At 41.4% G+C, this 26,476-nt stretch overlaps 1 protein-coding gene across 5 annotated transcripts in view; it reads left to right on the plus strand.

Annotated features, from left to right (window-relative positions):
* The first annotated feature begins 5,197 nt into the window (after positions 1-5,197).
* The window catches only part of LOC115591153 (uncharacterized), a 64,552-nt gene continuing 43,273 nt past the window's right edge, over positions 5,198-26,476 (plus strand). For all 5 annotated transcript variants that reach the window (XM_030432878.1, XM_030432880.1, XM_030432881.1 and 2 more), the window contains exons 1-2: positions 5,198-6,874; positions 10,717-10,910. In XM_030432878.1, the coding sequence (XP_030288738.1) occupies positions 5,261-6,874; positions 10,717-10,910 (1,808 nt within the window). In that variant the 5' untranslated portion in view covers positions 5,198-5,260. The remainder of the gene's footprint in view (positions 6,875-10,716; positions 10,911-26,476) is intronic.

Genomic DNA, 26,476 nt, shown 5'->3' on the forward strand with positions numbered 1-26,476 from the left:
TCTGCTGGATCCTCACACTTTACAGATATAATTTGTATCAAATGATCTGTCAATGAAACTTGTAAACTGTGTGTGTTTTTTTTTTCTGGACACGTGACATCTATTGCATGTCTGTCCCGTCCTGGAAGAGGGATCCCTCCTCTGTGGCTCTTCCTGAGGTTTTTTGCATCTTTTTTTTTTTTTTTTTTTTTACCCATTTAAAAGGGTCTTTTTTTTCACCATCAACACGGCAAGTTTTTCTCACTCGAATCGGAGGCCGACAGGGGATTTCGTTCATGGTACTGATTGTAAAGCCCATTGAGGCAATGCGATTGCGATTTAGGGCTATATAAATAAAGTGATTTGAATTGATTTGATTTGATTATCCATGAAGGAAATTAGTTCCCTGTTCATGTTCCACAATTATAATACTGAAATAAAACATACAATACAGTAGATATGCACATGATAACATTTACGTATATACCTGCTCTCCTGATTCAATGGTCTACTATCACAATACCTGGGTGCTAATTCCGTATGTATCATGATTCCTGAGTATTGCGATTCAAAATTATTGCAATAACAAAAGTTTAATCATACACCTCACAAGACTGTATGTCATGAATCATATGTCCTATAACAATGCAAATCACATTCTTTCTTTCAGCAACATCATGACTATGCCGCATATAAAATTTGGTAAATGAAATACTTTTTGACGTTTAGCACTTTATGCTCATCAAGTCAGTGCTATAAGAATAACAGATAAAATAGACAATGAAAATAGATCTAATATGTATTCTTGTTTTAGATGCAGCTTTGCTGAACAGACTTAGAGAAACTCTTGCAGTGAAGAACAGCGTTGGAGGATGAGTGACACCACAAGGTAGAGCAGAAGATCGGGAGAGAGGCTGAAGTCATCGATGTGTTTGATCCATAAAAACGTGACTCAGAAGAGATAGAAGTAAAAAGATATTGTGGGGAAATCCAAAAGTTCCTATAAAACCTCCTAAGTGTCATGTTACCTTACCTCAAAAGGTTGAGGAATACATGGTTTGGGTGAAAACAGACCCTTTTACAATGTTAAACACAGGTTTTAAAGGATAACTTCTCTCATGTGTGTATTTTTCTGGTCTTTTTCTCTGAGCCACCGGATTGGTCAGTCTTAGTCTACTTTTGCAATGCATCCACAGGAGGTGGGGGGCAGCAGGCTCTAGGCTCTGAGAATGTATGGTTGCCTTGACCTACTCACTATCACCTGTATCCAATAAACCTGTTTACTTGTGGGATGTTCCAAACAGGTGATTTTGGAGCATTACATAACTTTAGCAGTCTATTGTTGTCCCAACTTGTTTGAAATGTGTTGTAGGCATCAAGTTGGAATTAGTGTATATTTAATAAAAGAGTAAAGTTTCTCACTATGAACATTAAAGGAGCAGTATGTAGTTTTGGGGAAGAACTGTCAAGATATTTTTAAAAGAAATCTATACAAGCTAGGTACATGACCTCTTTTCATTTTCATGACTGAATAAGCAAATTGACCTTAAAAGACCATACAATTTTGAACTGTTTTATTTTATTAACCCTGCCATCTTTCTAGCTTCCCGATGAGTTATTTCAACAACGTATGTGTTGTCGACAAGACAGCCACAGTTTGCAGCCATGCTATGCATGTGTATCATAGATATCCACAGGCAAAATGAAAAATATGGCAGGACATCTCCCCAGGCATCATAAAGAAGTAGACTTAACTGAGAAAACTACACCGATAACTACTTATCGGAAGGTAAACTTCCACGAAATTTAACCTGCGCCAAAGCAATAACTAGCGTTTTTGTAGCATCAGACATGCAACTTTATTCGGTGGTGGAAAACCCTGGATAGATCAGATTTTGTGGATTTAAAGGTCACATATTATACTGTTTTTCATCAATTTCACACAGCTATCAGAGGTCCAACAACACTGTATTTGAAATGTATTGCCCAAAACCCATCAGTGGTCCTGAATTTCAGCTGTCTAAAAGTCGCTCAAGTGAGCTCTACAGAGAGCAGCTGTTTCTGTGCCTGCACCTTTGAATGCTAATGAGCTCCGTCTGTCAACACCTGCCTTGCCTGCTTCCCCCCCCTCAGGGAGAGGATGCCGCTTACGCTAGCAGAAGCATGCGCTAATATTTATGGTGGATGTAACGCTATGGCTCGCCGAGATGCTGTCTTTCAATCATACCTGTTTGAACCAGAATTGGACCCAGAAGGAGAGGCTAATGAAGAAATTCAGACTCTGCAGCTGCAGCAGGATGTTTCAGAATGGTTAGTGTGTCTGAATATGTTACTTAGTTTGCTCGTATTTGTTGTTACATTTACTACCATGAAGCTAATGGCTAACAGCTAGTGAAAGCTGTGTTTGTCTCCAACACAGTCTCCAAACTCTTGGACACTGTTCGCATAGTCTTTGTCCCCAGTCTGCACGTTTCCAGATTTTTTACTGTGACAACCAAACTCCATTGTAATATTATTAACTCGCTTCAAACGCCATTGCATAGCGGACTAAAGCGGAGTCAACCAGCTTCGCCAATTTCAAGCTGACTTATCCATACTCGTAGGCAACTGGAAACACTATCAAAACATGGCGACACTTACCTGTGGCTCGAGTGCAGTTGCTGGATCCGGTATGGTTGGGACTGATCCATTTAGGGGGGTCAGTGTCGAGGCAAAGCCAGCTTTGTACTGATCCTCGTTACTGAAGCGGTCCGATGTGAAGTGGTTAGCACACACATACAAGCTAACATGAACCGCAGCCGGCACGTTGTCATTAAAAATGAAATGCATCCAGTGTCACTTCTGTTGTTCTGTAGCTGGGACAGAATATAGGCACTGATGTTGATTTTTTCGCTTGTCTTGCTCTGAGCGACGACATTGCGAAACACTGCTGGTTTAACGCTGGACACTCCAAACTTCAACTCGGGGATATCCTCTCGGATATCTCCTATCATTGCGCAGAGGAAGTTACAAAAAAGAGTCACTAGATGGCATCTGCCCTCTATGACGTTTCTTCTTCCGTTTTCTGTTTCAAATTGACTGGTGAAACAAATTATCATTACATTTATACTGTTAATAAATAATCAAAATTTGACAATAAGGCATCAGTGTTGTACATTGCAAACAAACAATGAAGATTGTATTACTCACTACGCCATGTAGACCATATTTTGAATTAGAATTTAAAAATTAAGTCAGACATTTCTGAAAATTCTCCCAGAGCACCTCCCACAGAAAGTAGTTTCTGGGCCGTCGTCATCAAAGGTGACGGCGTGTAGTATGTTGATAAAAGAATTCTGCGGAGGCCAGGCTGAGTGGAATGATAGCGCAATCTTTATTGAAACAGATCGCAGGCCAGCATCTGACCCAGAAGTGGCCTCTTTCTGGTATTCTCAAATCTATTGCAAAAGCAATGCCAAATTGCATCGCTTAGAGCCCAGGGTGTGTAAGAAACACACAGACACTGCACTGGCACTGTAGTTTGTAGAAAATGTAAAGGAAGGGAACAAATTCTCATTTCAGTGTGTTTTGAGCAGCAATAAGAGCAGTACATGGGGTGCAAACTGTATATCAAGGTCATGTTCGCCCAGGGGAGGAACCAGTGCTCTTAGCTGGGAGCAGGCACTGAGCATGATGGGATACTATATAAAGAAGCTGCTAAAATAACCACAAAGGCTCGTTGTTACTTTCTTCCAGAGATAGAGCTCAGATTTTAGACCAAATATATACACTGAGCAAAATATGTATGTGTGTCAGTGTACTGTACCGCTGTGTTGGATTGTGACAAGTCTATTATCAGTCTTTCATGTTCTTAATAATGGTGCGTGTATTTTGACTGAATTGTATTAACCAATTGCTGATACATATAAAAGTGGGTAAGGTGTGACTGTCATTTGGAAGGCTGAACAGCCTTAACAAAATCACTTTTGGTTAATTTAGGTATAGTCTATATTCATCATAAAAATATAAAGTAGGGGGTGCTAAAGGGGCAACTCTTGCAGTTTAGTATTTACTTAAGGGCAATTGTGTATTTCCAAACCTTGGCCCTGTTGTTACAGTTGTTGCCTCACCTAAATCATCCATGTCCAAAGTAGACAACCATTACTTTGGAAATAAATTCTTGCTGGCATTTCCTCTTGGTAAAATCCAAACTCCTCTCAGTCACGCTTCCACCGTGGTCTTCTTGCCACAACTCATCCCACGAGATTTTAGAGTGACACGTCTCCTTGAATGATGAGACTTGTGTAACTGGTTACGAAAAGCATCTTATTATTTCAAATAAATGTCACTCTCTGTAGGAATAATTTTCATCATGTTTTCAGACACTGTTGCAAAAGCAAGCACTTTTATTCGACACTGACAGACACTTGACACTTGCCCCAAAGGATTACGTTGTAGACATTGTCGCGGCTTACAGCTCAGGCTGAGCGTATTCCAAAACTTTTGCTAGGCTAGGTATGAAACACTTACACACCGAAACATGAAAATACAGGGTCAAGGTTCAGTTGTGGGACTATCGCTCTTAAAAATGGTTCTGTAAGATTGCAATGTCAATTTTCTGATAAAGGTTGTTTGAAATGTCCAGAATCTCTTGCACGAGTAGAATATGTTAAATGATTTGTGTTGTTAGAATAAGAAATAAGAAAGTGCAATTAAACAAAATGATGAATGAGCCACAGAACATACATTCTTAAGTACATGTAAAACAGCTACAAGCTGCATGTGAGTACAGTATCTAACAATACGTAAACCAAGATGAAACACATATACCGGGACGAGATTTTTCAAAATGATATGTTTAGATGTGCAATGATGTTTTGATTTGAGATTCTCCAAGCAGTAATGACTGTACTGCATGTACTGTACTTTCTATAATATCTTTGAGCTGACACTTTAAATTATACAGATTGTACTCAATATATGTATCACTGGACTCTTAAAAGTCTAGATACTGGTTTGTTTGGCTGGTGATGATACTGGAGGTCACACTCATGCAGTCCTGTTATCCTTCACATCACTCAGTGTTGCAGCTGCAGGTCCAGTATACAGCCCTACACTGCAGGCTTTTTGGTGGGGAGCCTGCTTCCAAAATTACCCCCCCCCCCCCCCCCCGCTGCGCTCGCTCCCCGTACCTTAAAAAGCGCGTGCATGGCTGAAGGTCACTCAAACACAAAAGGCTTTCAGCGCTGCGGTCCAATATAGCGCATGCGCGCTGCCGGAGGACTGCTTCACAGACCGCAATATGGCGAGAATGCCTGCCAGCGGAGACGCGGAGCAGGAGCAGATGAGCTGCCCCGAGAGGAGCAGAGAGAAGAATAATGAGGAAGAAGATGAAGATGAGATCCAGGAGGTCCAGATAACCGGTGAGGAAGGGGATGAGGAGTCCGATAGAGATGATGTTGAGCTGGAATGGGAGTCAGGGAGTACAGTGCTGGACTCCAGCGGTTCCGCCACGGAGACACAAGCGGTCGTTATTCGGAGTATGGACCAAGGAGAGGAGGATATAGAGGCGGACCCCCTCAGCGGCAACAACACTGTTGGACTGGAGTCTCACGTGGAGGGAGACCTTCAGCGGTCAGAACGGAACAGGCTGAGCGAAAACACACGCCTGGCCACCCGGTACGCAGTGAGGATCTTCAGGGAGTACCTCCGTGAGAAAGCACAAAGTCCAGACTTTGAAAGTCTGAACAAGGAGGCGCTCTGCGCTGTGCTGCGCTCTTTTTACGCGGAGGCACGCTCGAAAAGTGGACAGTTGTACAGCAAGTCTTCCCTAATCAGCATTCGGAGCTCACTGAACCGGTACCTGAACGAGCCTCCTTACTGTCGCACCTTAGACCTCACCAAAGACCCGGAGCTACGCAGCGCCAACCTGGCCCTGGCCGCGGTCATACGGAGGCTGGAGGAGCAAGGCGCCGGCCCCGTGGTGCAGAAGCAAGCCATCACGCGCTCCGACCTGCGGAAACTGTACGAATCCTCTGTGTTCAACACCGACACGCCATTCGGACTGCTCAACAAAGTATGGTTCGAGACCTGTATGTACTTCTGCACCAGGGGCCGGGAGAACCAGCGGGAGCTGGAGGAGGACTCCTTCGGCCTGGCCATTGATGAGGACGGGAGAAAGTTTGTCTATTTTAAAGCTCTCGGACCGTACCACAAGTCCCGCTCCGCCGCCTGGACCAAGAAGCGTCCGGACGCAGATGAGGACACCTTGCCGCGGATGTACGAGACAGGCACGGAGCAGTGTCCGTACGCCAGCTTCGTCCGGTACGTGTCTAAACGGAACCCTCTCTGCAGGGCGTTCTTCCAGCGGCCTCGAGACCACTGCTGCGCGAGCGACGTGACATGGTACGAAAATAAAGCCATCGGTAAGAACCTTTTGGGCACAAGGATGCAGATGCTGTCGCGCGCTGGCAAGCTCTCCAAGACCTACACTAACCACTGCATCGGTGCGGTCTCCATAGCAACGCTCAACTGCATCGTTGGCGCCGCGGGCTCCGGGAAAACAACGATGCTTTACGTTGCCTCGGAAACGGTCATCGGTCACACGCAGTCCCACCTCCAGCTCGTGATCCCGTACCTCCGCCGGGTAACCGACGCTGCAGCTTCAGACCTGCAGCGGACGATGACGGATACGGCATCCGCAGCGATAAACATATCGGCGGCAACCACAGCGAGTACTGCCAGCGCTGAGGAAGACACGGGGGCTCCTGACGCCAAGAGGCTGTGCTTGCGCCCCGGGACACGCGCGGAGTCGCCTGTGGAGGAGTGCGAGAGTGAACCGGTGCCAGCTATAGCCAATGAGTCCCATATTCATACAGAGCCCACTGTTCGGTCCCCGGCTGCTTTGGCCGCAAAGGTAGCACAAGACATGGCTTCTGTTGTCGTCTTCACTAGTTTATGTGTTAATAGCTTATGCGTAAAATCCGCCACAGGGAAGGCAAAATACAGTCGGTCTGAGCACCATGAGTAACAGATAATGGTCATTCATACATACAGCGCCAAATTATTGGTGACTGCACACCAGTCCATCTTTTAGGGAGTGCATGTCTTTCTAATGACAGAAGCACAGTAGTTTTAGGGAAGACATTGAAAACTTAGAGTGAAGATTTTTTAAACAAAGAAACTCTCTTTGTTTTCATTACTGAATAAAATGAATGAACAAACTGAACTTAAATGAAAACACAATGTATGCTGTTTGCTTTGTTTAAATGTGGCAGACTCTGCCACCTTTCTAGCTTCAGACTGTTTTGCGACCTAATTTTCCTCTGAGAACAGCTAGTTTATTCAGTTATAGAAAAAAAATGGAGTTTGTATTATTACCTCATTGTTAATGTTTAAATTATGGGTTTACATTTCTTCTCCAAAACTGCTGTGCCTCTTTGTGTACACAATACATTACAGTGAAGCCCTACACAATGTCAAAGTGATGCACAATAATAGCAATATTTAAAGAGATGTAATAGCCTGTGTTAACTGATAATGTTTTGAAAATCACATTTATTCACCCAGATTTAGTGTAATCTACAGTGGAGAATTGAAACAGCCACATTTATTGACCATATCTATTAACCTATGTGAAAGATTAGGAAACTGATTTTTTTTTGGTTTTTTTTAACAAGGATCTTTTTTTCCAATTTTTAAAAAGTAATTTAAAGGATCTTTTCCCTAAATGGCTTAGTGTCATCTCCAACCTCCCTTTTTTGATTCACTCTCACAGCTCTCATGAACCTAGTTTCAGTAGGCAGCTGCTTTAAGTAAAAAAAAATTGTGATAACCCCACTCTACACCTGCTCGGCAGAAAATGATTGGCAGACAGCTAGCTGGTTATCGTAGTGGAGCATTTAGCCAGAGGAATCGGTATTTTGTTGTTGGAGACAAAACCAGAGCTTAAAGGAGAGTGAATACTGGGATGCAATTAATCAGAAGCACAAAAGCATGACTCCAAAAAACTGTAATGTTGCTCTGCGTCTGCGTAATGTGTAAATAGGCAGCTGTTTGATATGTTTGCCCCGAAACTCCATAAGAATTTAAATGCCATTTTATGACTAATTCTTACGGTGGCCCAGAGGTGTCAGGCCAAACACAGAAGCCACAACACGAATACAAAAGCAACAACACGAATACAAAAGCCACAACACAAATACAAAAGCAACAACACGAATACAAAAGCCACAACACGAATACAAAAGCCACAACACAAACACAAAAGCAACAACACGAATACAAAAGCCACAACACAAATAAAAAAGCCACAACACGAATAAAAAAGCAAGAACACGAATAAAAAAGCCACAACACGAATACAAAAGCCACAACACAAACACAAAAGCAACAACACGAATACAAAAGCAACAACACAAATACAAAAGCCACAACACGAATACAAAAGCCACAACACAAACACAAAAGCCACAACACGAATACAAAAGCCACAACACAACACAAAAGCAACAACACAAATACAAAAGCAACAACACAAATACAGAAGCCACAACACGAATACAAAAGCCACAACACAAACACAAAAGCAACAACACGAATACAAAAGCCACAACACAAATACAAAAGCAACAACACGAATACAAAAGCCACAACACAAACACAAAAGCAACAACACGAATACAAAAGCCACAACACAAATACAAAAGCCACAACACAAATACAAAAGCCACAACACAAATACAAAAGCCACAACGGAAGTGAACAACAACGGAAGTGACCCACAACGGAAGTGACCCACAACGGAAGTGACCCCGGAAGTGAACGGCAACGGATGTTGACAATGCGGCGGATTGATGCTGCCATTTAGGACCCGTGTGCCGGCTGTCTCTGGGCAACACAGAGTCCAACTTTGTCGCTGACTTTCCTCCAAGCTCAAAGAGAGGAGAGAGCCTGGAAAAAAGTCAGCGACGAAGTTGGACTCTTTGTTGCCCAGAGACAGCCGGCACACGGGTCCTAAAATGGCAGCAACAATCCGCCGACCGCCGCCTTGTCAACATCCGTTGCCGTTCACTTCCGTTTTGGGTCACTTCCGTTGTGGGTCACTTCCGCTGTGGGTCACTTCCGTTGTGGCTTTTGTATTCGTGTTGTGGCTTTTGTATTCGTGTTGTGGCTTTTGTATTTGTGTTGTGGCTTTGGTATTCGTGTTGTAGCTTTTGTATTCGTGTTGTGGCTTTGGTATTTGTGTTGTTGCTTTTGTATTTGTGTTGTGGCTTTGGTATTCGTGTTGTAGCTTTTGTATTGTGTTGTGGCTTGGTATTCGTGTTGTGGCTTTTGTATTTGTGTTGTGGCTTTGGTATTCGTGTTGTGGCTTTTGTATTCGTGTTGTGGCTTTTGTATTTGTGTTGTGGCTTTGGTATTCGTGTTGTGGCTTTTGTATTTGTGTTGTGGCTTTGGTATTCGTGTTGTGGCTTTTGTATTTGTGTTGTGGCTTTGGTATTCGTGTTGTAGCTTTTGTATTTGTGTTGTGGCTTTGGTATTCGTGTTGTGGCTTTTGTATTTGTGTTGTGGCTTTGGTATTCGTGTTGTGGCTTTTGTATTTGTGTTGTGGCTTTGGTATTCGTGTTGTGGCTTTTGTATTTGTGTTGTGGCTTTGGTATTCGTGTTGTGGCTTTTGTATTTGTGTTGTGGCTTTGGTATTCGTGTTGTAGCTTTTGTATTTGTGTTGTGGCTTTGGTATTCGTGTTGTGGCTTTTGTATTTGTGTTGTGGCTTTGGTATTCGTGTTGTGGCTTTTGTATTCGTGTTGTGGCTTTTGTATTTGTGTTGTGGCTTTGGTATTCGTGTTGTGGCTTTTGTATTCGTGTTGTGGCTTTTGTATTTGTGTTGTGGCTTTGGTATTCGTGTTGTGGCTTTTGTATTCGTGTTGTAGCTTTTGTATTTGGCCTGACACCTCTGGGCCACCGTAAATTCTGACGTTTCAAGACTTAGAATTGAACAGAAGACATGAAGTACAACTGTACAGGTTCGAAGAGAGCAGTCTGGAACAGAATGAAAGAAAACAGAACAACTGTGAAGAGGAGAGGTAAGTCAGGGGACCTTTGTTCCCAACCTGTCAGGCACTGGCCTACAATGCACTGCTTACAATGCAGTGTGTAACCTTAAAGGCTGTCCTTGCATGTATTTGCTTCTTGACAGATTTCTGGCATTATCCAGCTATCCTGAGGCTGTGATTCTAAATCATCAGGACTTAGTAGTCCCAAAGACCTGAAAAATGAAATACAAACAGAATGTGGACTGCATTTATACAGCGCTTGTCTTCTACTACTACTACTACTACTGCTACTACTAATAATAATAATGATAATAATAATCATGATAATATTCAGTTCTGTGTACCTCGGCACCAGGAAACCGTGTTCTTGCAAAGGCAGCAAACAGTTGCCTCTTAACACATCCAGCAGACAGGAAGCAAAGTTAGCATTAATTTGGGGTCATGTCCAAGGGCCACCCGATAATTGCAGGACCAATATTCAATAGAATATAATTTTCATTTTAGAAATACAAATATTGTGTTTGATGGTGGAAATCAAAACAGTATTAAGCATTATTTATTGGACAGGTAAATGTCTGGCTAGGATTCTGAAAACTACACTTCTGCTACTATCTTCACTTATGATACTACTGCTGTGACTTTTACACTGCTACTACCACCACTGTGTGTTTGTGTTTGTGTGTGTGTGTTTGTTTTGTATCTCAGGAAATTCTTGGCTGCAGCAGTAGCAACAGTATGTCGAGTCAGCTGGTCTCTGGATGTCCTGGGTCTCCTTTGGGCACCGCTGGCATCCCCACACCAGCCAAGCTCACAAAAACCAATGCACCTGTTCACATCGACGTGGGTGGACACATGTACACCAGTAGCCTGGGAACCCTCACCAAGTACCCTGAATCACGGTGAGAGATACACATCCACTATGAAAAAGCAATCCCTAACAATGTTCAACTTCTGATAACACACACTGAACACTTTTCCTAAAATCAAGATGTTTGGTATGATAGTCGTCCCTTCATTTGTCCATAAGCACTGACAACTGAACACTTCACATAAACTTTATGTTTTCCCTTGGAGAAGAAATACCTCTCTATTGCAACGACTGGCAGCAGCCTGTATCAAACAGGGAAATTGTTGCTGAATATGATGAGGCAATGTTTTATGGCAACACTAAAGCTAATTAAGCTATTAAGCTTTTAATCAAAAACATGTTTGAATAAAAGTTACAAATGACACTAGTGAAGAGCCAGAAGCAAAGAATAAGGAGAAACTGCACAAAATGGATGAAGTCGTGGATATGACAGTGACAGGCTAGGGTTTTTTCCCTCCTTTTCTGTTTATCTTCACTAGCACTGATTTGCTTAGCTGAACAGCCAATCAAAGTGTTTTCCGTCACTGATGGATATCGCCACTGTTTTCTACTTTTTCAACTGGCCAAGCTTTGGGTTAGGGTGGGAGGAAGTCATGCTATGTTGGGTCGAGGTAAAGTCTGAACAAGTGAATCCTGAGTGTTTTGCAGAAGATGGCGAATGACTCTGCTGTCCTGACATTGGTCAGGAGTTCGTTCCACCACTGAGGCACCAGAACAGAGAGGAGCTGTGACTTCGCTGTGCGACCTTTGTTTGCTGTCAGCGGTGGCGGTACCAGCCGGCCAGCTGATGTAGTGGAGTGAAGTGCTCATGCTGGGGCGTGTAGTCTGACCAGTGTTTGGAGGTAGATGGATGCAGTTCTGTTGATGGCCTTGAAGGCCAATACCATCGTCTTGAATCGGATGCAGGCTGTAACAGAAAGCCATTGGGGGTCATAGAGAATGTGAGAATCTGGATAGAATGAAAACGATGCACGCTGCTGTCGCAGAGGCTGGGAGTCTAGCCAAGAGCAAGCTGCAGTAGTTCAGGTGGGAGATGACCACCACTTGGACCAAGATTCGAGGAAAGACAGGTCCATGCGTGGGCATTCTTTCCCCAGCATGAAGAGGAGTTCAGTTATAAGTTGCACAAAATGGTGCTCCTGTCAACACTTCCATCTGGGCATTTTTTGAAGAACCATTTACTAGCAAGGACCACACCTTCAACAAGATACGTTTAAACGATTTATTATGAAAGAAAGAGAAAACGAAAACGTTGAAGATCTTGGTTCTTTGAGCTCTTCGAGTGCGTTGTGGGGAAGCTCTGTAGTCTCTCATGGTCCTACAAAGGAGAGAAAGGAAAGAAGAAACAGGGAGAGAGAAATTGGGTGGGGGGGAGGGGCGCAGAATACGAGAGCGAAGACGAGGAGAGTGGTGTGGTCCTACTCCTGAAACTTCGCCATATAAACTTCAACTCAAGTGTATTTTGGGTATTTATGGTCTTTCCTGGCAATGTTCCAGAAAAAATAATTAACAATAACAATAACAATAAAATATTTGCCATGTTTTAGGTGACTATCCCAATCAGTGTTAATGGTAAATGTATTTAATTGAGGCAATTCAATCCCTAGTGCATGGTGTCTTGAAAGAGAAAGTTGGGTTATTATAGTTTTCCTGCTTGAGCAGCATGCCTACATGTATGCAACCTCCTGACTCTCCACCCCCTTATACTCCCTGAACCTGCCCAGCAGGTGAAGGTGGCTGAAATAAGTTAGCTATGTCATTAGCAGTAAAGAGGAGAAAAAGAATATGACGAGAACATAATAGTTTTCATTGTTATAATACATTGTCTCTTTATTTGTTTGTATTTGGTAGTGTTGTATAATACACAGTTTATATAGTATCCTGTAGGTCTCAGTCAAGTGAGAAAAATATTGATTCATATCATTGTTTATAATAAAAAACTGTGAAGCGATGTTGTAAAACTTTCAATGTTGGACTGATCAACTAGTAAGGTTTACTGATGACCCGCAGTCACTTCAGGCCAAATTTCAAGCAACTTTGAATGAAACAAGGAGAAATGTGCTTGAATGTTGGATTACTTGTACATTCATTGTGTATCATGTTGTGGTATTAATAATGATTTAAAATAACCATCAAAAAAATTGGATTCAACATGTACCACGCTAACATCACTATACAGCTGCACGTATTAGAATTATGTGCGTGAAGCAAGTCAACTGGTGTTTTTAAAGTCACTCTATGAAGCCGAAGCAGATTATTCTGTTAGCACTCACAGGTTACTGGTGTGAGGCTGTGAGCCGTCTGTTATTCTGTGGTTACAGTTTCCATCAGGTCGGTTTCTCTCCTCTCCTCTGTGAGAAATTACATAGTTTTCCGTTCAGTAATCAATGTGCTGTAAAGAACAGGATCAGGATGTGAGAGGAGGAGGGGAGAATCCCCTTTTGGTGAAAGTGTCAGAAAGTCCCACGAGGGGCAATTCTCTCTACATGAGGGATTACAGGAAGGTAGAATAGGTGACATTTACTGTCCTAATAAAACATCAGAGGGTCGTTGTCCTGGGAAATTACCAAGTGTTGTAAAAGTATGTGACCCCCACTCTGTTGTATGTAAGGTCAAGTCCACACATACCAAAACAATCTTTTTCCCCTCTGTCTTCCTTGGCATCGTTTCAAGAATATTTCCATCCAAATGGATCCATAGTAAATGAATCAAAACATTTTAGTTCATATTACAGGCCTGTAGGTGGTGCTTGAAATTCAACAAAAACGGAAAAGAAGAGTCGTAACGTGCATAAAGCTTGCGCGCTTTATACAAACAGATGGTAGAAGGAGAAAGCCCTTTGCGGTGTATCTGAAATGATGTGGTGAATGCGGTTGTCCATAATCCTTTTTTGCTCAGCATAGTGGCAGAGGAGCATAATAATTCGTCCTAGTAACCCTAATAGGCTCAATATCGTCTGCAGCACGAAGACATGTAGTCGGCCATTGTTGTTGTTGTTGTTGTTATGAGACGTTGCGGGGTTCAGAGGTTGAAGGCTAGAGGTCGAGGGGTGGGGCGATGGCGTCATCGATACGCAAAGTATGCAGATTCACCCTGAGAGCAGGTTTCATGGGGAGTAAGTCTGTATCATGTTTGGAGGACTGCAGAGAACGTTCTGGACCTTCCCTCCATGAAGCATGTATCAAAGAGATCTGATTCATCACGCTGAGTCTAAAATTACTCAGACAATTAGAAACTTTTTACCTCACAAAGGAGAATTTCCACTACACCTCCTCATTAGCAGGTTCAGGGGACAGAGAGATGTCCTGTTGCAGGTGTACCACCAGCTTGGACTCAATGTCACCTGTTGTAGCTTCAGCCCTGTGCACACTCAGAGATGCTGCTTTGCTCTGTGCGCTCTCAGTGCACCTCTGTGTGTTTCCCCCTCTCCATCCGGTTGTTCCACCTTGGTCACCTCATACCGATGGCTAAGGAACAGATGTTCAAATGTCCTTTCTGGGTTCTTAGTGCTATGAATTAAGTGACTTTGTGTTTAGTAACTACATTAAGCTTTAGTGTGTGTCTTCAACAGGCGCTCACACAAACAGCTGTTGCATATATTTTGAGACGGTAAACTGTATGCCTACCAGTGTTGGGGCTCGTTACTCAACCGTCCAACCGTCACAAGTGGCTTTACGCAGCGGGGGGTCTTCAGGCAAGTCACATGCAGCAGCATGTTCTGCTTGTGTTGTTGACGCTGCCATTGTTACCAATGATTGTGAGATACCTCGTGCCAAACACTAACCAATCACTGTTCCATTATTAACGCCCCCCCATAATCACATAACTTTTTTCAGCAACGAGTAGTATAAGGCATTACTGTTCTGAATGTAGTTACTCTCTAATGCGTTACACCTAACACTGATGCCTACATATTTTCAAAATATAATAAAACATTGCATTAGACAACAAAATACTCAATGGGTGGTCGTATTTCCTCTCAGCCGTGCTGATCCTCAAGAAGGTCTCTGGCACACCTCTACATAAACCAGAAGTGAATGTTTATGTAACGCACATGTGTGCTGCTTCAGGCTGGTTGTCGATGACAGTATCCAGCAAAAACTGAAGAAATAATCAATTTCTGTTGGCATTGGAGGGCAGTGTAAGGAAACGCACCACCAGTTGCTGTCCTCTGCTGAAAGCTCTCAATAGTCCCTGTTGACGATGTCCTCTCACATTATTTCAGCTGCAGCTCAGCCTCGCTCTGCTGGATTTCATCAGTTGTTTACTCTTAGCTAATTTGCATGTAAGCGAGACAGGAAAGTGCCAGCTGACATGTCCCCCATGTATGTATTATTTTGATCTATCACGGCCATTTGATAACCTGAGGTGGTTTCACTATCAACTCGTCAATAATGACTCAGTGGGACGGCCGTCCTTCAATCCCATAGCATCAGTTGGGAAACCCAGAGCGTCATTATTTGACGAGTTGAGAATGAGAATCAAAAATCTACTTTTCTATCAAATGCCACATTTAAATGAGGCTGTCGCTAAATTGGAATGGACATCAGTAGAACATTGATGTCATCCACCAAGCTTGGCTTCTTGTGTCTTCAGATTAGTATGGCCTGTAGCACCCTATAATATAATAATTTCCTGAAAATGAAATAACGCCTGAAAATGTAATGAAATTTGCACTTAACTCGATCGAAAATGTAATAAAAGCCAATAATGTAATAACTTCACCAATAATGTAATAAAATACCGTGACTGATATTGTAATACCATTTTTACCGATAATGTAATAGCTTATTACATTATCAATCAAAAGTATTAAAATAATGTAATAGCTTATTACATTATTGGGAATTTATTACATTTTCAGGTGGGTCTTTTTTTTCAAAACTGATAATGTAATACTTGACAGATAATGTAATATATATGTTAATTTTCAGTCCAGAGTTCTACATTTTGAGTTATGAGAATCTAAGAATGTTATATACACTGGATTTGAAACAACAGAATGACTATTGCTCATTGAATTGTAGAACTTAAGTACCATACAGCCATATGCACATGTGCAAATAGCTCAGATAGAAGCTTCTGAGCAGCACTGGAGACCCCAGGTATTTCTTCCCTAAACGTACCTCTTCACTTCACAGATTTTCAACAAATCACTACCTCACGAAAACAACCACAAACCATAAAAACAACTTTCAGTAACACTTCATTCATAACACCTGCATACACATTACACGACACCTGACATAAACATAGGCCTACATATCCACTCATAAATGGTTATTATACCACTTTCAATGTCAAATTGATAAAGTGGTAGTCTACAGGCTAGATTTTTGTTATTGACCACATGTTACATGCTGATAAGAAGTTAATTAAAGGTTGAATTATGGAGAATGTTTATTAAACCTTGGGAGTCTGGGGTATAACTGGCTGTTTTTTAATACTTTTGATTTTACAATTATATTTCACCTTAAAAACTATTTACCTTGCCTTGTTTGGTGTCATTATTGTCTGCACAACCTCACATGTGTGATTGAAAAGTTAGATCTTTTCCATTTTGACATACTGTATTAACACGATGGACCTAAAATAAAAAAAACATAAAATCTGAGTAGGAAAAGCTTGGATTTTTTCACTATAAGTTATTGAAATTTACAAAGTTATATGTAACTATTTACATTTAAATGCAGGCAATGCCTCAGGCCTCCCTCAGCTCTCCTGCCTGCTCCACAGTCAACTGTCTCCTCATTGTTTTGACTCACAAAACAAAAAAAATTGTCCACTACACACTAAACACTACAGAACACACTAACTATACACTCCAAACACGCTAAATGTCACAAATCTTTTGCCGCCATCCCACCCACAACTTCCCCCTGTTCCTCAGCAACCATATCACGTGTTTTGTCATATAATTATGCAAACACTTCCTGCTTGCGGAGACTTTTGTGAGAAAAGCCTGTTTTTACCTTTTCTTCCTGCACCAAACGCACAGCAAACGTGACGATAATGTTAGCAAAAAAGTGCGGCGGACATTATTTATCATATTTCCGCTTTTACTTGGCATATCAACACAATTTAAAAACTGGTATATAGTTTGAAGGCTGCTCCAACACATCCGCCGGACCGAGACCCACTGAGGCTGCGTCAGGCTGCTACATCATCTTAAATCAGTAAACGTCAGGGTTAAAAGCTATATTTTTTAAGTAAATCTCATAATATATTATCAGTATGACAGTATGTCAACTGACCACTATGTCACTTGACATAGAGAATAGGTCGACAATAGGTGGCCTGCGGGCCAGATGTGGCCCGCAAGCAAAAACATCTGGCCCATGAGATTGTTTGAACTAGAGAATGAAAATAAAAATATAAAATATAAAATATACTTTTTAAAAATCGGATGCCAGTCTCAAAAATACTCTTTATTTGGAAACTTCATTTTCCAGAACAGAAAAATTTCCTCAATCTAAATGCTTATTTGTTTTATCTGGATACGAGAGTGATTAAGCACATCAGTGAGGTGCAGCGTGAACGCTCAACATGCAAAAACAAATTAAGTCAGTGGACAGCGCCTGGTCCTGAAATTCCATACTAGTCCCTAAAACACAAGTTGTCATTCAAACAACGGACATAGGCTTCATGTTATTGTGAACATTAAAACACGACTTGACGACTTTCAAACAGGCCAGACATCAAACATAGGCATTTACGTATATAGAACTGTGAAAAGTAAAACACGAGTTTCCAAGATAGCGAGCGTGTTATTTAGGCCTATGACTGTGGTGGCACCAAAAATGTAAACTGATAACAATGCATTGCACTGTCAAATCGGAGCAAATCAGAGCAAAAAAGTACGAAGCAAAAAAGCTGAATCCACTCGACCATGGGCTGGAGTGCTCGGCCCCTGAAACGACAGAGCAGACGTGCTACATTTACTGCCTGAATTATGCCTAAGCTACAACGAGACATTCATTAAAAATACAGTTCAGATTTTAAACACAATAACTGGTTTAGATTACTCACTTAGTGTGAAAAGTGGCATCTCCCACTGGTCACTATTTGCTGGATATATGGATTTGCTGGTGAAATAGACGTCACTTTAATCCTCAGGCAGTTCGGAGATTTTGATGAGTCAGTCTATTCCTCTCGTGTGTTTTTATTGCATTCATAGCTGAGAAGGACGACTCATATACGTAGGTGGAAGGGAACATTGTCAGAATGTAAAGTGCGACTTTCCTGAGGTTGTTGTATACCTCGGAGCATAGTAGGCCTACCCAAGAGGCACTCACGGACTCCGCACTTCTGAGCGCCAGGGAGGAGATATTGTCGGCTGGTTTTACTGCAGGGTCACGTATAAGGCAATGATGTCTTTTGGGATGGAGTAGTCATCAAACTGAGAAGTGAAGTTGGCTCGTAGCCTCTTGATGAAGTCAACCATCAGCTCTGTCACTTCACCCGCTGTCTTCGCTAGTGTGCTGAAATGTAGGAGCCTGCCGGTAGATTTTTCTACCTCAAGCATTTCAAGCTTCCTCGTGAATGACTCCAGTTTTTCAACCATGTCCACGATGGTTTTGTCTCTCCTCTGTAGCTGAAAGTTAAGCAGGTCTAGGTGGCCAAATATGTCAGATAAAAACACTACATTGGACATGAACTTTTCATCTTCCAGCAGGATAAGGTGGTCAGCTGCTGCCTTGCTCTTGCTCATTCCAAGGAACGCTTTGATCTCATTCAGTAACACACAGAAGCGATCCAGTGCTTTCCCCTTGCTTAACCAGCACACATCATTGTGAAGCAGCAAGTCATCGTGGGCGGCATCTGCTGACTCAGCCACAAGTTGTCTGAAAAACTTATACTGGGTGCTTGATGTACCTCTGACAAAATTAATGACTTTCATCTAGGGCTGTCAAAGTTAACTTAATAACGCGTTAATAACACAACATCCTCTTAACGCCGTTAATTTCCGTTAAACGCAGAAAAAAAAAGAAACACGCATTGTTTGATTTACGGCTGTCGGTGGCATCTGTAGTCTTGATCCAGAGGGTGGCAGAAGAATAAGAAAGGGAATCAGAAGAAGAAGAAGAAGCAGGGCTGGCGTTCGGGAAAAACACAGTGGGCTGAAAAGCGAAAGTGAAAGTAAATGGAGAAAGGACTTAAGAACGGCAAATTCACTTTCAAAACACTGCCAGATGGTTCGGTAGATAGGACAAAAGTTATCTGCACGTACTGTCGACATGAAATGAGTTACCATTGAAGTACGTTGAGTCTCAGATATCATTTGCAAGCCAAACACACGGCAGATGCAGAGAGCCCACCGCCCTCGCCAAAAGCAGACATCACCATGTTTTGATCCCATTTAGGGTGAGGGGAAATTTTTTAGCTTTTTATTTTCCTGCATGATTTGAAGTGTTGAATAAACATTTTCATAAAGCAAGCATATTTGCCCTTTCTTATGTTGTTAAAAGTATTAAGAACATGAACAAAATACATTAAGGTACATTTAGAACAGAAAGAAATGTGCCAAAAAAATTGCGTTTAATTTGCGATTAATCGCAATTAACTATGGACAAAATGCGATTAATCGCGATTAAAAAAATTAATCGTTTGACAGCCCTACTTTCATCACTTTGTCCATAACATTCTTTAGCTCGCCATTCAGTCTGGCACAGAGGACACTTTGGTGGATGAGGCAGTGCAGCCCGTGCATTTGGGGGGCGAGTTCTTTCAGTCTGCTCACCAGACCTCGGTGCTTTCCCACCATAGCAGGAGCCCCGTCTGTCACGATTAGGTTAACCCTCTCAAATGATGATGAATGCAACTGAAACAACACTTCCAGTTTTGCAAATATTGCATCTCCAGTGGTGTGCCCTTCTAATGGAATTAGAGACAGCAGCTCTTCCTTGAAATCCTTCCCATCAAAGTATCTCACATAAACGCACAACTGGGCTACATCTGTGTTGTCAGTGCTCTCATCTATGGCTAAGGAAAAGTAGTTTGCGTGACTGACACAGTCGATAACTGCACCCTGCACAGCATCAGACAGCGCTTCTATGCGACGGGCAGCGGACCTTGCAGAGAGCGACATCAGTTTCACTGACCAGGGGTCCGTTTCACAAAGCAGGTTCAACAAACTCTGAGTCTAACCCTGAACTCTGAGTTGATCTACTCTGAGATAGGAAACTCTGAGTTTTCGGTTCCAGAACAGCTGATTTGAGTTAGTTTGATCAACTCGGAGTAGGTTAACCTGGAGTTAAGCACGTGCACCACAAGTATAAAAAGACAGCATCAATGGAGCCCTGATTCGATGAGTCACCATGGCAACAGGGAATAGGAGGGCTACGTTTTTCACCCCACTGAAATTGGAAATATTAATGTGCTCATGAGTTTGAGCACATTTTTAGAATAAAGTGTAACACCGCTGCAGCAGCAAAAGAGAGGGAGACGGCATGGGAGAACATTGCTGCTCGGGTCAATGCGTAAGTTTAAATGTAGTCCTTTGCAATCACAATAATATTACAGGGGGAAACTTGAGTGGTAGCCTATTAATTTATTTCATTTAGGTGCAAACCTGAGGGGGAGAAGCGCACTTGGCTGCAGCTTAAGATGAAACATAAAAACATTGTTCAAACAGGTAAGACCTCGGCATAATCTCATGGGGGTACCTCATTTTGATCATGTTTTACATTGTAAAGTAAATATTAAGTGGCTGTTTGACTGTACAGTTGTTTTAAGTTACCTCTCTTTGTGAAACAGGCTAGAGTTACCCCTCTTTCTCTGGTTTGAGTTACCTCCCTTTGTGAAACTGAAAACTCAGAGTTTCCCTCATTTCAGGGTTAACAGACTCAGAGTTTTCACTAAACCTGCTTTGTGAAGCGGACCCCTGATCACATCATCCATCGACTTGTTGGTATCAAGTTCCTCCAAAACTGTCACCATCATCACCTTGAAGACCTCTGCATCAGTGAATGGTTTGTTGTGCTTTGCAAGCACCCAGGACGCTTTCAGAGATGCACTAGTTACCTTCTGTTGGGAAGTGAGGCCTCACACCAGGATCCTGTTGATGTGTGCATAAGCACCTTTCAGCGCTTCGATTTTGCGCTTTCGTGCCTTCTGAGGGAACGCAACCTTGAAATTAGCATGCTTCGCTTCGTGGTACCGTCTAATATTGTACTCTTTGCATGCAGAGACACCCTCGTTACAGATCAGGTCTGTGGGCTTTGCATTAATAAAACTGGGAAAGATGAAGGCATAGTTCTCTGTCCATTCATCAAGAAAGATCCTGTTTTCACTGTTAACTTTTCTCTTGAGATTTTTTGATAGTGCCATTTTTTGACAGCTAACAGCAACAATTGGTAATGTTTTTTTTTTTTGAACAGGCATATAATTAATAGGGCCCCCAATGGTCAGTCCACAAATTTAACCTACATCAGCCCGCTTGAATGTCTCAGTGCGTCTGCACTGTCATTTCAACAGCGCCTATCATTGTCATTATCACCCCTCCTCCCCTATTAATTCATTAAATTAGCCATTGTTTTAGTTGTGGCCCGCCATGTAATGGCCTGGAAAATATCTGGCCCGAGGCCAAACTTAATTGCCGACCCCTGACATAGAGTAAGATGTCAATTTGACATTGAAAGTGACATAATATCCATTTATGAGTGGATATGAAGGCCTATGTTTATGTCAGGTGTCATGTAATGTGAATGTAGGTGTTATGAATGCTTATGTATACTCTCTTCAAATGAGGTGTTACTAAAAGTTGTTTTGTTGGTTTGTGGTTGTTTTCATGAGGTAGGGATTTGTTGGAAATCTGTGAAGTGAAGAGGTATGTTTAGGAAAGAGTTGCCTGGGGTCTCCAATGCAGCTCAGAAGCTTATCTGAGCTGGAATTCTGGTCTCCCAAGGAGGTAAGTCCATCACCCACTCAGTAGGACCGGGATGTAGTCGCATGTCCCTGAGTATCTGCACATGTTCATATGGTTGTATGCAGTAAGCAGTTTGAGGGGGGATGAGGGGGGATGCCGTCCCCCTTGTTAGCAAAATTACCAAAAAGCATCCCCCTTGTCAACCTGCTATCACTCTCCATCCACAAGCAGCAGATAGTGTGCGACAAATCACAAGCGGTCGCGATCAGCTCCAGTGCACTGTGGAGTCAAGCAGGGCTCGGCTGCTTTCTGATCCAGCTGCCTGGTTTATTTTTGACGAAAGCTGCAACAAGCTGCACAGAGCAGATCGCGCCAACAGGAAGTCAGAGACACAGGAAAGGCAAAGGGCATCCAGTCAATTCTCAAAATAAAACGCCCTGTACAGACTCCTGATTGTTTAAAAACCAGATCAACAAAAGTTTGCTATCTATGTTATAAAAACAAATGTTACTTTTTGTTAGCATTTCTAAGTATGTCTGTTCAGAACATGGTGGCTTACGTTATGTTGCCAATTGTCATTTTTGTGCTTGTTTATAGTTTAACCATTAGTGAGGTAGCTGTTACATTTCCTCATACCAGCTGTTTTATCCCCATTGAAACGCACTCTGCTGGGCAAACTGTGTTATTACACCAATTTTTCATTACCCCAAGCATGTTTTTCTGCATTATACTTTTTAAATATAAGGTTTTAAAACCTTAAGAATTAGCCGATAAATCAATAAAGGCAAATACCGCTGTATTAAGGTATTACATTATCAGTAAAAATGTTATTACAATATCAGTCAGGATATTTTACTACATTATTGGTGAAGTTATCACATTATTGGGTTTTTATTACATTTTCGATGGAGTTAAGTGCAAATTTTATTACATTATTGGGTTTTATTACATTTTCGATGGAGTTAAGCGCAAATTTTATTACATTTTCAGGCATTATTAGATTTTCAGGAAATTGCTACAAGCCTGAATGAAAGGAGAGGAGGAGGAAGAAACTATGGAGAGTGAAAGAGCGACACAGCTAGCAGCTTGCAGGAACAGAAAACTAAAACAAAAGTTAGAGAAATGTGATGTTCATCAGAATACACGGGATAATATAACTTCTTATACCATCATTGAGACTGAGACAGACCAGCTGAAGAAGCTAGTTATCAAAGTGAAGGACTTATTAAAGGCTAAGTGAAAGAAGTACATTTTAAGTTTCCAGGTGTCAATAGAGCCAAATTATCTGATGTCAGTTGGGAGGTTATTCCAGAGGTCAACTGACTTCTACTTAACCGTCTTCAAGAAACTGAAACGCAGAAATATCATGACTCGGATGACTAAGAACCTTCATTAACAATGTGGATATATAGAGTGTAATGATTGTGTGAGAGCTTTAAATGCCTTCATTTCAAAGCTTTGATAATTAATATAACTCAACATACAGGAGGTAAGATGTACTGGGTGATGTTCTGGAGAATGAGTGTGTGTGCCAGTCACCGTACAAAATAATCTTAATATTTTCACAACAACGTTGATAACTTTAACAGCTACCTAACAGTCATGTCCTCTCTGTTGAGCTCAGGTGATTGGAATGTAATAGTGAGACAACACAGATAAAATATTTGATTTAAGATTTGTATTGCTTATATCTTTTACAACTTAAAGGTGTTTACGGATAGTTATCCTTCACTACAAGTACAAGTACAAACATTGTTGGTTTGTATGTTTTAGTAAGGTGGACCTATAATTTACATTTGATATTACAGTTTTTCTCCATTGGTTTGGCTCATTTCTTGAAAGAGAAATTACATTCTCGAAATAACATGGACAAACTTCCAAACCACTTGGCAATTGTTCACAACAGAATTGAATTTCTCATTCATTTCATCAAATTGCAAATGCCTTAGTACATCTTTGCAAATTATTAAGTACAGGCAGCCTACAGTTAGCACAGTTAGCCTACATTTAGCACAGTTTCCAAGTGAATAGATTGTGTTGATCTAAACTGATTCTTGACTCTCAGTCTAATGGTTGTTCTCTCCAAAACATGTCAGCATCATTTCATTGTACAAGTTATCACATGCATAATAGTCTGTTCAATTGTCAAAATTAGTCAAGAACCTAATACCATGAATACTATATATGAATCTCTTAGAACATTTGATAAATTGATTAATTGACAGTCAGGTGAAAATAGAACTTGACTAACGAAGGAGGAGTTTGACACATCTCAGGTGACCAATCAAACAATATGTTTGGTTACCTGACAGGTGCTGTCCATGATTGTGAATGCTGCCGAACATGTATGTATAGAGCTTGACCAGGACCAGTACAATTTCTGAACATGGAGGCACCTGGCCAAGTAATGAACAAGGGCAACTGCCTGCTCGAGGAAGAGGAGGAAGAAGAGGAGGAGGAGTAAGGGTGCGTAGTGGTAGAATAGTGTGAAGAGGCCGAGGAGCACGAAAACACCATGCTGTCCTGGATGAAATTCGGGCCACACTTAGAGACCATGTTATCAACCATTGCCTCACAATGGTCGAGGCAGGTCGCCGAGCGCAGCCTAATGTGCCCCGCTCTACAGTCTCCTCCATCATCCAAACCTTTGGCAGGGAAGACAGGTATGTACTCAGTCAATGGTGGAATATTATATGTTGAATAGGACAGGACACTGTGCATAAAACAAGAGATGTATTTATTTACTCATTTACCTATTCATTTAGAGTGTGTGTGTGTGTGTGTGTTTTATAGGCCTACAGTAATACCTTACCTCAATGGGATGTTATGACACTAAAAATGACAAGAAAAGTATTGGAGAAAATAATTGAATTATTGATGATACAGTTTACAGTAGTATTACAGTCACTTTGCAGTGATGCATTAGAATTGTTGTAAAGTTACTGTAAGTAAAACAACAATACAATTACATTGGTAACTCATTCTGTAAGAAATACATAAGGCATACATTACAAATGCTAATACAGTGTTGTCCTTTGAATTGTATGTCTTGGATTGGACGACAACCTTGCACAGGTGGCAGAGGAAAACTCCCCAGCAGACCTATCTAATACTGTGGGTTTTACCGTAACATTTCAGTATGTCTAGTCACTGATGATTTCCCCTCCCCTCTCTCTCAAATACTCTCTTAGTGGGGCGGCTTAGCTGAAAAATCGTGCACTTTGTGATAAAAGCATGAAATTTGGCACAGTTAAGGCCAAAGGCAGTCTGAAAAAAATTGGATATCGGGCCATCGTGAATTTTCAACATGGCGGCCGTGATGGCCATTTTAAAAATGGCCGACACTGACAACAGTATTCAGATCAATTTTCTTATTTGCATGGTATGAAATATGCTGTTGATGATCTTGTTAGATACATTTATTTACCATACCTAGTTTAAGGAAATTTATACAATAAAAATTCAAGATGGTTGCCACGATCACCATGAACATTGTAATTTTGATAACGTTTCATATATTGCATATAATATGGTCGATCTCCATAAATATATTATACATTTTATCATGCAGAAATAAAATCTGAAATGTGTAATAAGCCAGAATCTTCCTTTGTTCTCACAATTCAAGATGGCCACCATTTACTTGCAGATATCACACACAAATGTAAGCGGTGCTAGTTACAGTTTTTCTCGATTGTTTACACACATTTTCTGAAAGCATGCCTCATGCTCTCAGAACTCTACACACAAATCAAAAATCACACACACAATGGGCAAAACCCCGCAATTCTCCTACAAAATTAAACTTTACATTCAAAACAATGTTATTTCTTTTCAAAATGGTATTTTGTTTTCAAATGACACACACAAACCATCAAATTAATAGACATTTATAAGAACAAGTTGAACACTGATGTGCTCAGTGTAAAACACTATGATGAATGGAAAACACTTCTTTATTCATCATAATGACTTAGGCCTTTTTTGTTCAGTGACACTTACTACAGTCAGTACATACACAAGTGTGATGTAAAATATTTGAGAATATTGTTTTTATACTCAGAACACACAAATACACGGTAACAGATATATTTTATTTTTCCCACAAAAACAATGTACACAGTGTATATCTCAACCAACACAAAGTGCATATACAACAATATACGGTCTACCTACAAAACAACAGAAGAATTTACTGTACACAGTTACAGTAAAAAATAAAATAAAAAAATTAAAACCTGTGCAGCATGATCTCCTCTGTTTCGGTCTGGCCACAGCACCTCATCCACATCACAAGCAATGTTTTCCCTGGCCAAGCAGCAAGAGAAACATCACCTGGCATGGTGAATCCAGCCATGAAAAGCACCAACTGCTATATATCCACATGCATTTTCCATAGCTTGGAGAAGGGGTATACACATTTGTGGATTTGTGGATTTCGGTCATACACTTTACAAAAAATTCTCAATAGGATTGAGGAATGGAGAATATGGAGGGAGATAAAGCGTGGTTGCGCAGTGAACCAGTTACGAACCAGAGCAGCCCAGTGGAAACTTACGTTGTCCCAAATGACAACGTACCTGAGCTGCTCTGGTGGAATGAGTGTGTTGTGTAGGGTGTCTAGGTGTTTGCCCATTTGATGAGTCAGTGTGCATAGTAGGGCAATTCACTTTAGAATTTTGAATGACAGAGTGTTCTTTGTGAAAGCAAGAGATTTTCTTCATGAAAAT

The sequence above is a fragment of the Sparus aurata genome, chromosome 11, assembly GCF_900880675.1.
Source record: "Sparus aurata chromosome 11, fSpaAur1.1, whole genome shotgun sequence".
In the NCBI taxonomy this organism is placed as follows: domain Eukaryota; kingdom Metazoa; phylum Chordata; class Actinopteri; order Spariformes; family Sparidae; genus Sparus; species Sparus aurata.